General features: G+C 41.2%; 1 protein-coding gene across 1 annotated transcript in view; it reads right to left on the bottom strand.

The window, feature by feature from the left end:
* The window catches only part of LOC123239471 (zinc finger protein 658B-like), a 120,903-nt gene that overhangs the window by 26,067 nt on the left and 81,695 nt on the right, over positions 1-13,141 (bottom strand). The window contains exons 9-10 of the mRNA XM_044666748.1: positions 7,247-7,816; positions 2,302-2,462 (exon numbers count right to left, since the gene is read on the bottom strand). Coding sequence (XP_044522683.1) covers positions 2,302-2,462; positions 7,247-7,816 — 731 coding nt within the window. The remainder of the gene's footprint in view (positions 1-2,301; positions 2,463-7,246; positions 7,817-13,141) is intronic.

Raw genomic sequence — 13,141 nt, forward strand, 5'->3', positions numbered from 1 at the left:
GGTTTTCTTGGTCTGTCACTCTCTCATTGAGATATTTCATGTTTCCTTCTATTTTTTCAGTCTTTTGACTTTGTTTTATTTGTTCTTGTTGTCTTGAGAGATCATTAGCTTCTACTTGCTCAATTCTGGCCTTTAGGGATTGATTTTCAGCTATAATCTTTCGGTTTTCGGCTATGATCTTTTAATTTTCGGCTATAATCTTCTGGTTTTCGGCCATAATCTTCTGGTATTCCTTTTCAACCTGGTCATTTCTGGTGTTCAATTTGCTTATCAGTTCATTTGGTTTCTGAGCCTCACTTTCCAATTGCAAGATTCTACCTTTTAAACAGTTATTTTCTTGCCAGATCTCTTCCATTTTCCTCAAAATCTCAGTTTTGAACTCTTCCATAGCTTGTGAGGAGTTTTCCTTATTTGAGGAGGGTCCGGATGCTTGTTTGTTCTCCTCCTCTGTTTGCTCGGTTGTCTGGATTTTCTCTGTGTAAAAGTTGTCGAGTGTTAAAGTCTTCTTTTTCTTGTTGTTAATCTTTCTCTTCTGAACTTCCTGAGACTGGGTAGCCATCATTAGCCCAGCAGCTTCTCAGGTTTATCCTCGTGCTCAGGGTCTGTACGTGGTCAAGCCCCCTGGTGGACCCCCTTGCTTGATCATCTGCTGGAGGTTTCTTTACAAGTCTCAGGGCGCTGCTTCTACAGGCGTATACCCATCTGCACTGGTTCCCCACTCAGGGTTTCAGAGCTTTAGCTTGTGGCTGTGTCTGTGTCCACCCACGCCTCCACCCGTGCCTGTGCTCTGAGCCCACGCTCTGCGCCCTGAGCCTGCGCTCTGCGCCCTGCGTCCGCTCTTGGCACCCTGCTCCCGCACTCAAATTTTGTGTGCGTTCGTTAGCTTTTTGGGGTCCTAAATCTTGCTGCTCTCAGGAACAGGCCCCGGAGCTGCCAATGACTCGATGGGTGCCCCAAACTTGCTCTATTTCTTTTTAGCTGGCTTCGGCACTATAGGTGTTGTGTGTGGAGGGGGTGGGGGTGGGGTGGTTGCTCAGCCCGCGATTTAGTGAGAGCTGTTTCACCTCTTTATAGCATGGAAATGCCTCGATTCCACGTACCTTCCATGCTGCGCCCTGTTGTGGGGTTGCTCCGTTCATCTGGACTTGTTTTTATGTCCCCTTGAGGAGTTTTGTGTGTTTTGGTCAGGAGAGGTTAAGAGCTGCTTCTTACTCTGCCGCCATCTTAACCCGGAACCTGTAATTCATCTCTCGTCTTTTGAACCATGTCCAAGGTTTCTGCACAGTTATGGATGGGTTCCCCTTCTAAGGTAAGTCTGGCATTAGTGTAGCTGGGTTGATCTCCTTACAACGATGGAAAGTTAGGTTCTCATTGCCCAGCAACACAATTTGATAATGGGATAAGCGTTGGGAAGTAAACGCTTGCAGGTTGTTGTTTTTCAAGATGGTATCTATTTGATGAGGAGAGTACAGCATAATCCTACATCCCAAAACCAGATCTGAAGATTTTTTAACCATTAAGGCTGCAGCTGCAATTGCTCTCATACATGGTGGCATCCCCCTAGCCACAACATCTAACTGGGAGCTATAATAGGCTGTTGGTCTGAACTGATCCCCAAGAGTTTGCATCAACACTGCACTGGATATTCCCTTGTCCTCATGCACAAACAGGTGAAACCATTTTGCATGGTCAGGGATTCCAAGTGCAGGACTGGTCAACACCGCTGTTTTCAGTTTTTCTATAGCATGCTTGTGCTCCCGTGTCAATTTTAAAGGTTCTGAGACAGTGTTCCTAGTCAAGTCTGTTAGAGGTTTTGAGATCAGACTATAACCAGGTATCCACTGCCTACAGTAACCCATGATATCTAATATTGCACAGAGCTGCTTCTTGGTCTCAGGCATGCACAGCTTTTGTATATGTGCAACTCTCTTTTGGGAAATCCGTCTTATACCCTTTTCCAACATGAAGCCGAGGTATTCTATGCATGGTAACACCCACTGAATCTTACTTTTGGAAATTTTGTGTCCCCTTTTGCATAGCTCTTGCAACAGATATTTGCTGTCCCTTTGACAGACTCGAGCACTTGGTGACATTAGCAAAAGGTCATCCACATAATGTACTGGCTTGCTCTCAGTGAATATGATGGTTTCAAGATCTCTTTGCAGGATTTGACAAAAGATATTCACGCTTTCTGCGAATCCCTGTGGAATTCGCGTCCAGCAGAGTTGTTTTCCGTCCCAGGAAAATGCAAAAATCTTCTGACTGGACTCATGCAGAGGTACAATAAAATATGCACAGCACAGGTCCACGACCGTGAACCAGGCCGCATTACTTGGAATCTTGGCGATGATATTTGCCGGGCTAGGTACCACTGCATGTCCTTTCTTAACAAAATTATTCACTGCTCTTAGGTCCTGCACAAAACGCCATTGTGTCTTGCCATTTGGATCTTTCTTCAGTTTCTTAATGGGTAAAATTGGTGTGCTGTACTCGGAAATAGTGTAGACCAAAATGCCTTGTTCTAGGAGACTTTGGATAATGGGTCTGATACCCTCTGTGGCCTCTTTGCTCAACTTATACTGAGGGATTCTAGGTGGAGTACCCTCTTTCACCTTGATCTTAACTGGGGCGACAGATTTCAAAATTCCCACATCGGTTGAATGCTTAGCCCAAACTTCCTCTGGGATATCTTCCGGTATTTCAAAGATACTCCCTATGTGTTGTTCTTCCTCATCACCCTCCCCTTGCCCTAGGAATAGCAAGGGATGGTGCTTGAGTGACTGTTTGGATAAGTGTAGGAATATCTGTCCTGACCTATCACACTGGATAGTGGCACCTAATTTACAAAGAACATCTCTCCCCAGGAGATTGGATGGACAACCGGGTATCAACAAAAAAGAATGATCTAAAGTCATTGGGCTTATTTTCACCATCTTAGATCTTAGCTTGGGCACCAACTCCATTTGCCCAGTGGCTCCTTTTACTCTCACAGACCCCATTAGTGCACAATTTTCTGGTTCTGATGTCAACACAGATCGGGTTGCTCCAGTATCAATAAGAGCAGGATAGATTTGATCTCCTATTGTCACCATAACCAAAGGTTCCCTGTCTTTAGCTGTCTGATCAACAGGTACCAAAGGTGTTTCTATCTCAATGCCCCCTAAATCCCATTGATCTTGTTCTAGGACTTCTGTCTGTGCTGGCTCAGGATTCTGTGAGTGTAATGATGGTAAGTCTCCTTCAAAAATGGCTTGCTGGACTGCCAATGCCTGAATTGGCATCCCTGGACTGTTCATGGGCCTATCAGTGTCAAAATGTATCTCAGTTTTCCTAGACCATGAGTAAGGTAGAGTGTCCCTCTCTTCACTGAACATGCTTTGCTGGACTTTAGCAAAGTTACATTCAGGAGAGGTATTCCTCTACATTAAAGGAAATTCTACAGAATTGGGAATGTGCTTTTGGTTCATGACTACATCCCAATCCTGTAAATCTATGCTTTCTTCTTGTATTTGCTCTCTAGACTCCATGTCAGTAACAGGAAACTTAACTCTAGATGTATTTTGCATAGGAAACAAAGTCAGTGTTGTAGATTCTTCCTTTGTCCCTATTGATGCCATTATGTTCCTCTCTTGGCTACTGACATTTATGGAACTGAATTCCTTTAAATGCATTAACTCAGAAGCTACTCCAAAGGCAGCTCTCTTTGGAGTATCACAGGCTTGAAAGTGTGCTACATCATCCTGCACTTGACTCTGAAGTAGGCTTGGTACAAATTCTCTAGCTCCAGGATTTAGCTTTAAAATTCCTCTAGTATTGTAGCTACTAGAGTTTTCACTTTCCCTTCCAACTTCCCTAGTTGGTGATAGAGAAGAGATAGTGCCTGTGTCTGAGAATTCAGCACTTTCCTTCTCAATGGTCTGCAGAAGCCCATCTCCCTTATTGACACTGTCCATTTCTAAGAGATCCCCATTAGAACAGCTGTCTATGTTCATTGCCCTTGCTGTTTGGCTTTGCTGTACATGTAAATGATCCACAATCTTACTACAGAATGGTTCTGTCCCCCCATAGTGAGAATCAAAGAATGCTACCCTCTTCAAGCTTTTATCAAGAACTTGTGCAGATGTGCCTGGTTTTCTGTCAGTGTACCCCATATCACTGTTTCCTTTCTCATAAATTCTCTCCTTAATTTCTATTATATCCTCCTCCATTTGCAACTCCTCCTCAGACATATCTTTGTAACTTTGTGTTACCTCCTCCAACCAATAATTCATATCTTCTGCACCCATTTTGTTCTTCTCACATTCCTTTGCTACATCATTATCACTGCCTTCCTCTTTTCTTGCAACAACTGCTTTCTCTAAGGCTGCTTCCTCGGTTGATAATGTACGAGGTCTAGCACCTTGTGACAGGTATTCTTCCATTTTTGACAAGCTTGGGGACCTACTAAACTTGGCACAGTCATGGTCACAACATCTGGCCTTAACCTTATCACTGTATCTATTATTGTTGTTCCTGTTGTTATTATTGTTGGTGTTATTATTGTATCTGGAATTGTAGTATGTATTCCTCCTGTTGTTATTGTTATTATTCCTGGTTCCAAAGTTAATCTGGGACTTATATCTACAATCCCTTACCATGTGGCCAATTTTTGAACAAAGGAAACATCTCTTAATTTTGTTGTTAGCCCTGCCACTAGATTGTCTAGGCCTGCTTTGGCTCCTGATTGGTGGACATCAAAGCCATATTTTTTATTTCTTCCACCTCCCTGGCCTTCTGAGCTTCCCTCAATTGCTTTTTAAGCTCAGCAATCTCCCGATCTTTTTCAGAGTTTCTAGATGTTTTAGAGTCACTATCCTTTGAGTCATGGACATAAGCTGCTGTCTTTCTCAATTCCTCAATGGGCATGGTCTCCCATTGTGGGCAATGCAGTCTAAAATATGTTTGAATGTAATTTTGACTCCCTTTCACAAATTGCCTCCTGATATGCTGAATGTTCTCTTTAGCAGTCATGTCCCTAAACCCTAGGATAGTTTCTCCAGCTTCCAGCAGTCTGTCTAGGTATAAGCTTGGATGTTCCTCCTCCCCCTGCTTTAACTTTTCAAATGAGCCCCATGCATTTGATCGTTTGGCATGGAGTCTCATCGCCTCTGCCAAGTTCTCCCTGCATCTCCTAAGATATGTCATGTTTGCATGAGATGACAGCTCTAGATTTTGATGTTACTCGGGCCATGATGCTAGGTTGGGATTGTTCCTTGTTTCTGCAAGAAATTTAGCTTTTTCACTTCGGGTAAATAGCTCTGTTAAAAGGAGTTCCACATCTTCAAAATTAGGATTATACAGCCTGACTGCCAGTTTGAATTCTTTTATCACCTTATGTGGATTTACAAAGAACTGGGGGAACCTCCTTTTTAAAATCTCTAGATCCCCTCCAGTAAATGGTTTATAGCCTTTAACATGTATAATCCCAGCATCCGGTTGTACTATTGTTCTGTCTGTAATAGGAAGTATTGTTACAGGAGCTGCCTCTGTCCCTGCAACTTCTTGCTTTTCTGGGTTGTCCTTTTTAATCTCTTGTTGTTTTTCACCCCCTTTCTTAGTTGTGACCATGCTTTCTATAATTTCCAGCTGCATAATTGTCCTAGCATCAAGTTCTTTCCCTTCCCTTATTTGTTTGTTAATTTCTATTAGTGTTTTCATATACTCCAACATCTTTTACATAGCCGGGTCAGTTACTTCAGTGTTTCCAAAGGTAAAAGCCAGTATCTTTCTTAAAACCATTAGGGCCCCATAGCCAGTGACAGTCATGGCTATGCCTGTTGGTACATAAGCCAATGCCTCTCCAACTGAAATTGTTAGCCACAGATAAGTGTCATAAAATTCTATTATTGACCTAAAAAATTGGGGAACAGTGACAAACCAAAATGTAGCACAGGTTTGCCAAATCCCATAAATTAAAACAGCAGAGCACCCCAAGGTAACAATTGCTCTATGTAACAGGTTGGCCATCTTATCTCTTCTCCACTAGGTCCTATAGTACAAATCCTAGGCTGGCTGGCCAAAACTTATGATGATAATAACAGATAGTTTGGAGAATCAGATAAATGTGTCAGGGCCAAATAGAGCTTTAAGTCAAGACCAGAGATTGACAGGCTTCAGTGAGGAAAAGGAGGGGGCTAGACACTCCTGGCTCTCAAACCCCTCCCCCTCTAACTGCTTCTGCTTCAGTTGGTAATGAAGACAGGAATAAGATTCTTCTGGTAAGTTTCAGTTATGGCTGAAACCCCAATTGATGTTCCTTTTCTTAAATTTATATTCTTCACAAGTCAGTATGATGAATATATAGAAATTAGTTATCTAACAGTTGAGGACAGAGGAGATCTTCTTAAACTGGCAGCCAACAGGATTCAAACTAAATGTACAGACTGATTTGTGAGTGTCTTCCCAAATAATTATCAGGCACAGATTTGAAGGTAAAGGTTATATTAAGTAATAACGAGGAAAACTAAAGAAGTTAATGAAGGTATTTGAATAAAGGAAAGGTGACCCTGAACTGTTAAATTGATGCCGCCCTTCCCCCTCCTCACTGGAGGGGATGAAGCACTTAACTAAAACTGGCTCTCTTGCTATTGATAAATATCCTTACTCTCTAATTCCTAAGTAATTATATAATTATATTAATGAAGAATAGTAATAACAAACAGGCTAACCCTATGAGTAGAAACCACTGGCTTATGCTACAATGGCCACCTCAGGTGAACCCTCAAGTCAGGAGTAGCAAGCAGAGTGTCTGCTCACATCCACTCCCACTAAATTAACTGACTCCAACCCTTCTCAACTGCCCCTCACCCAAAGTTCTCCAGGGGGGGTCCCCTGGAATTCTGGGTGAGGCTATCCCTATACCTTTGCAGGGATTCCATGCTTTGCATCTCCACACAACACTGCAACTTACCAATCACACTAGGCCAGAACCTTCTAACTGTCACCAAATGGCAAACTACACAGCAGTGGGTCTCTTACTAAGAAATCTTATTGTTCCTTTGCCTCTTAAATTGAAAAAAGGGAGAAATCACTAAAAACTCTGTTAACACTTGCATTCATAAAGTTTCTCCCCAGTGTGGATTCTCTGATATACAAGACTAGAGCTATGACTGAATGTCTGTCCACACTGATTGCATTCATAAGGTTTCTCCTCAGTATGGATTCTCTGATGATAAGCAAGACTGGAGCTCCAACTGAATGTCTTTCCGCACTGATTGCATTCATAAGGTTTCTCCCCAGTATGGATTCTCTGATGTACAGCAAGATTGGAGCTCTCTCTGAAAGTTTTTCCACACTGATTGCATTCATAAGGTTTCTCCCCAGTGTGGATTCTCTGATGTACAGCAAGATTGGAGCTCCAACTGAATGTCTTTCCACACTGATTGCACTCATAAGGTTTCTCCCCACTGTGGATTCTCTGATGTGCAGCAAGACTCGAGCTCCGACTGAATGTCTCTCCACAGTGATTGCATTCATAAGGTTTTTCCCCAGTGTGGATTCTCTGATGTGCAGCAAGATTGGAGCTCTGACTGAATGTCTCTCCACAATGATTGCATTCATAAGGTTTCTCCCCAGTGTGGATTCTCTGATGTACAGCAAGATTGGAGCTCCGGCTGAATATCTTTCCACACTGATTGCATTCATATGGTTTCTCTCCAGTGTGGATTCTTTGATGTACAGAAAGAATGGAGCTGTGCCTGAATGTCTTTCCACAATAATTACATTCATAAGGTTTCTCCCCAGTGTAGATTCTCTGATGTACAGTAAGACTGGATCTCTGACTGAATTTCTTTCCATGGTGATTATATTCATAAGGTTTCTCCGCAGTGTGGATTCTCGGATGTAAAAGACTGGCCCTGTGCATAAAAGTCTTTCCACACTGATTACGTTCATTAGAGTTTTCCTCAGTGCATATTCTTTGATGTTCAATAAGGGATGAATTTTGAGATTCAACACCATATTCTCTCCAAGCTAAGCTACTGGGACCATCATTCACAGATCTTTGTTGGCCCATTTCTTCCACAGAGAGGCTCACTTCTTTTTGAGTTATCTTCATTTCTGGACTGATCTCTCCTTCTAAAAGAAATAAATAAGTATAACATACATACATAGCTACATATAGACATATATATTTCCTTTATTCCACTGTCAGAACATGAACTACTTTATATCCTCTTTCCTCAAGTATAATTTAAATGGGTACAATCCATCATTTGAACATGCCATTATCTCAAATCTAAAGACCAATTTAATTAACAAAGAGTCTCCCATAGCATTACATTGGCTTTTAGAGATTTTGGCAAGACTGGCATTATTATATTCTTGTCTCAGAGTGTGAGCCCAGAATGGCTGGCTGAGTGACTTGACCCAAATCCTAGCAGCTCAGACCAAATCTTGAGACTCCGCATGGTCTCTCCATAGTAGTATACAATTCACTTTCAATTTTCCCTTTTTACTTTCGTTTTCATTGCTTATACATTCAATCCTTTCTTCATAGGTATGATACCACTGTGTGCATATATACTAAATATTCCTATTATTTCATGATCTAGGTCATCCTTAAGCATTACATAATTTCCTTCATGATTGCTTTTGAACTTTTTTTTGTTGTTGCAGGATTTCAGATCAAATAAAGAAAATCAACACTGGTTTTTTTTTGCATTTACACAAGACATGAAAGATTTTGTTCTCTTCCCTACTTCTTGAGAGTAGCCTTTGCTTTCTTTGAGTGCCTCTTTTCCCTACAATAAAATCCTTCTCCTGAATATAATTTAAATAAAGACATGGCACTTTTCATGTTTCAAAATATACCTCATGTATTAACTTGAGTTCATCATCCTTTTGTAAGGAAATAAGATACATGCTTCATTATTAGTCCTTTTGTGCCATTCCCATTTAGTTGTTCACAAATCCCTTGCAGATTTGTGGTAATGCTCCAAGGACTTGGGCTAAAAATTAGTTATTAGCACTTTAAGAATTAATGGCCCAATTTTGTTGGAACAATATTTTCCCTCTTGGGTAACAAGCATTTCAAAGAAACTTTTTTTTCTGCAGTGATTCCAAATGATCCTAGCCAGGAATATGATGCTTTTGGGGTACATGACAACCTCAAACTCTGACTGCTTCTGACTGAGTGTAACACATTCTTTTAGTTTCTCAAATTGACATCGAATTACTTCCAAACTTCCAGGAAGGTTGGCCATTCATGCTCACAGGCAAGCACAGACTTTCACTAGTTGTCTCTCCACTTAAGGAGTTGTCCCATTCCTGGTTTACCCTGTAATTGCAACTCATGAACTTTATAATCATGAGATCAAGACACTACTTGACTTTGCATTATTCTTGCAGCTCAGATAGCAGGCTCTTTGCACACCCAGGTCACTAGACATGCAGAGGAGAGGCCCTTATGAAACCCTCATTGACCACAAGCTTTTATATAAAAAAGCCCTAAATTGGCCACTCACTGCAATGCTTTGGGTGTTTTCTGATCTGAACTTATTCTACACTTAAGTTCTTGTTCTTCTGGCTGGAAGCTCCTTAAAGGCTTTGCTCTGCAATTTCAATCCAAAGGCACAAGGCTCCAAGTCGAAGTCGAAAAGCCCCAAGGAACCATCCTCCAAAGAATTCCAAAGGAGAAGATCCAAGAAGCAGAGACTCCAAAGAACTCCAAAGGAGAAGTCTACTGGACAGGAAGTTCAGGAGTTTTTATAGCCCTTTTTCCATGTCCCTTCATGTCCCTTCCCCCCTTTATAGTAACCAATCATGGTCTTTTAATTTGCCTAGCTCTGAGGGGTGGGAGCAGTGGCCTCTGGAGTTGTTAAGCACTCTAGCAAATAACTTGTGAACTCTCATACTTAGTGACTGGTCAGGTACTGAGCTAAGGTACTTAACTATTTTATGCTGATTAATAGACAAAAATAGTTTGATTCACTCTTCACATGCCTCACTCACCTAGAGAACAGTTTCTCAGGTATTTTTCCTCTAGCATCCATGGAGCTTCCCTTTGCTCAAAATAAGAGATCACATCTTCTCTGGAAACTGCAAGCCCTGGGCATGGGGAATTAGTTAGGGAGGAGGATGGAAAGAAACATATTTAGGGAAAGGCACATGAATCCAGTCACTCCATAAGAGAATCCCTCCATGGGGTTAGCACATGAGTCTTCACCCCATAGCATTTGTAGTGCAAGGAACCCAGGATAGGATGTGCCATGTTTTCCTGCTGTGGGATGCATAATGAACAGCAGCCAAATCCTCTGCCCACTGATGTAAAGTTGAAAAGACCTTGTACCCCTTTAAAACTACATTACCCAAACTCCCTTTCACCATACCCATAATTCCTTAATCCTTTTCCTATTGGTTGTGGGTTTCATGGGCGGTTTCTGATATGGTTGTTGTGGGTGTGGTGATGGGGCTTTTTGGAGAGGAGGCAGCATGGTAAGGGTGAGTTGGGACTCTTCCCCTGCGCTTTTAATAAAATCCTTATAAATATCATACTTCGGAGGCATTGAATATTAATTTTAAAACTTACACTGCCCACTCCCCACCCTGTTGAGTTCCATTCTGGCAGAAACTCCTAAGCACAAGCTAAGTAAAAGAGTTATTGTTCTGGATCAATCTAAAGCCCCAGACAAAGGGACTTTGAGGTATTAGCTCTTGTCCCATTGCCCAACTGCATCTCACTCCCCCAAACTTATATAAACCTTGTGTACTTTTCAATTGGGGAGTTTCTCCCTCTTCTATTGGGTGACTCAAAAAATCCTCATTGGTCACAATTCTCAGGAAGTCCGTTGTTCCTGACAATGACAGAGGAATGTAATCAGGATGTTTACAAGGACTCCTGAAGAATAGTTTCCACAGCATTTATTTTTGGAGAGAGAAGAAGGGATTAGATAATGAAACCAATTTGGAATTAGAAAATTTGGTTGTAGTGCATTTCTGGATTGGCTGATTCCAGAGTTTCTCATTATAACAAAATGAGAGACAGTTAGAAGGCAGTGGATAGAGACCTGAGGTTACAGTCAAGAAGGTCTCAGTTCAAATCTGGCCACAGAATTTTGGGAAGATGGAGGTGTAGAAGCAGCAAGGCTCCAGACCTCCCTAAAGCCCTTCACCACCAATTAAGGACAAAGAGCTCCGAGGGAATAGAAAACCAAATATAACAACACAACAGAGCTGGGGGATCCTCTAGCTGAACCCAACTTAAAAGGTAAATGGAAAAAAAAAGAAAAAAAAATCTTGAATTCTTGGAACTCTTTAGTGGGAGGGGAAAGAAAGGAGGAAGATCCCAGATTCCCTCCTCCACTTAGTGCTGAGTCTCCAGCAGATCCTGGAATCTGTGGGTAGGCTGGGGCACAAGTTGGAGGGAGTGCCTTGCTGGTACAGCTGTGCCACACTCAAGGCTTTGATCACAGACAGCAGGGAAGCTGCTGGGGGAGAAACCCAGAGAGGGTGAACATATCCTCCATCTTGTGCTGCCCCCCCCCCTTTCTCTTGAGGTTTAACCTCAGGGCACTCTGGAGCCCTGTAAATGAACCATACCCCGGCTTAATCCTATCAATATAGCAGACAAGAAACCTTCAGAGGGCAGGGAAACTCCATCTCCCCTCCCTCACAGACTACAAGGAAAGTAGCCGAATTCACTTCTTTAGCTTTTACCACCAGCTGGGGAAAATCTGACCTCAGGTTCCACTAACATAATTAATCAACAAAACAGAGAACAAGCCTTCCCAGGGCTGAATAGCCCATACCCACAGATAAAAAATATGAGGATCAAGATTACAGCCAATTACAGGGGAGAAAGAAGGAAAAAACATGAGTAAATAACAGAAAAAGAAAAAAGAAACCATAATCGACAGCTTCTACCCAGAAATTGAACAAAGAGTAAATGGATCAGAAGAAGATAAAGGAACACCAAGTAAAAACATAGAAACTTCACTGAAATGGACACAGGCTTTGGAAGAACTTAAAATTCAATTAACTCAAGAACTCAAAATTCAAATAACTCAAGATCTCAGAAAACAATCAACAAAGGCTGAAGACAATTGGGAAAAGGAAATACATGATCTAAAACAAGAAAATAATGTTTTAAAAGCTCAAATTGACCAACTGAAAAATGAAGCAAAGAAGGTGAAAGATGATCTACAAAGAAAAGCAGTTCAGAAGGAGAAGGGTGAGCAAAAAGCCAGGGATGAAATTGAGTCTTTAAAAATTAGAATTCAACAACTAGAAGCAAATGACTTCACAAGGCCGCAAGAATATATAAAACAAAATTTAAAAACTGAAAAATTTGAGGAAAATATGAACCACTTCATTGACAAAACCCCAGATCTGGAAAACAGATCTTGAAGAGACAACTTAAGAATTATCGCTTTGCCTGAACATCATGACAAAAGGAAAAGTTTGACATAATCCTACAGGAAATTATACAAGAGAACTGTCCTGACATTCTCAAACAAGGGGGAAAAGTGGAAATAGAAAGAATCTACAGATCACCTCCTATATTTAATCCACAACTAAAACTTCCAAATATATTATAGCCAAATTGAAAAACTACCAGACCAAGGAAAAAATATTACAAGCTGCTAAGAAGTCATTCAGATACCAGGAGCCACAGTTAGGATAACACAGGATCTGGCTGCATCTACATTGAAGGGCAGGAAGGCATGGAATACAATATTCCGGAAAGCAAGAGAGCTAGGTCTACAACCAAGAATTAACTATCCAGCAAAACTGATTATATTCTTGCAGGGGAAAGTATGGTCATTCAACAAAATTGAATACTTCCAAGCATTCATAACGAAAAAACCAGACTTAATCAGAGAGTTTGCTGTTCAAACACAGAACTCGAGAGAGAATCACCATAAGGTAATTAAGAGAGTGAGTGAGAAAACAAAACAAAAGAGCAACAACAAAAAACCTTTTCTTTAAGGGACCCAATAAGCTCAATTGACTTATATCCCTATAAGAAAAGATGATATTGGCAACAGGGTAGATAGAAGAAGTATAATTAGAGGGAACAGGGACAAACTGTATAGGATGAAATGTTAAGGTATATGTATGTATGTATGTATGTATATATATATATATATATATATATATAAAT

Source organism: Gracilinanus agilis, chromosome 3 (genome assembly GCF_016433145.1).
Source record: "Gracilinanus agilis isolate LMUSP501 chromosome 3, AgileGrace, whole genome shotgun sequence".
Taxonomy (NCBI): domain Eukaryota; kingdom Metazoa; phylum Chordata; class Mammalia; order Didelphimorphia; family Didelphidae; genus Gracilinanus; species Gracilinanus agilis.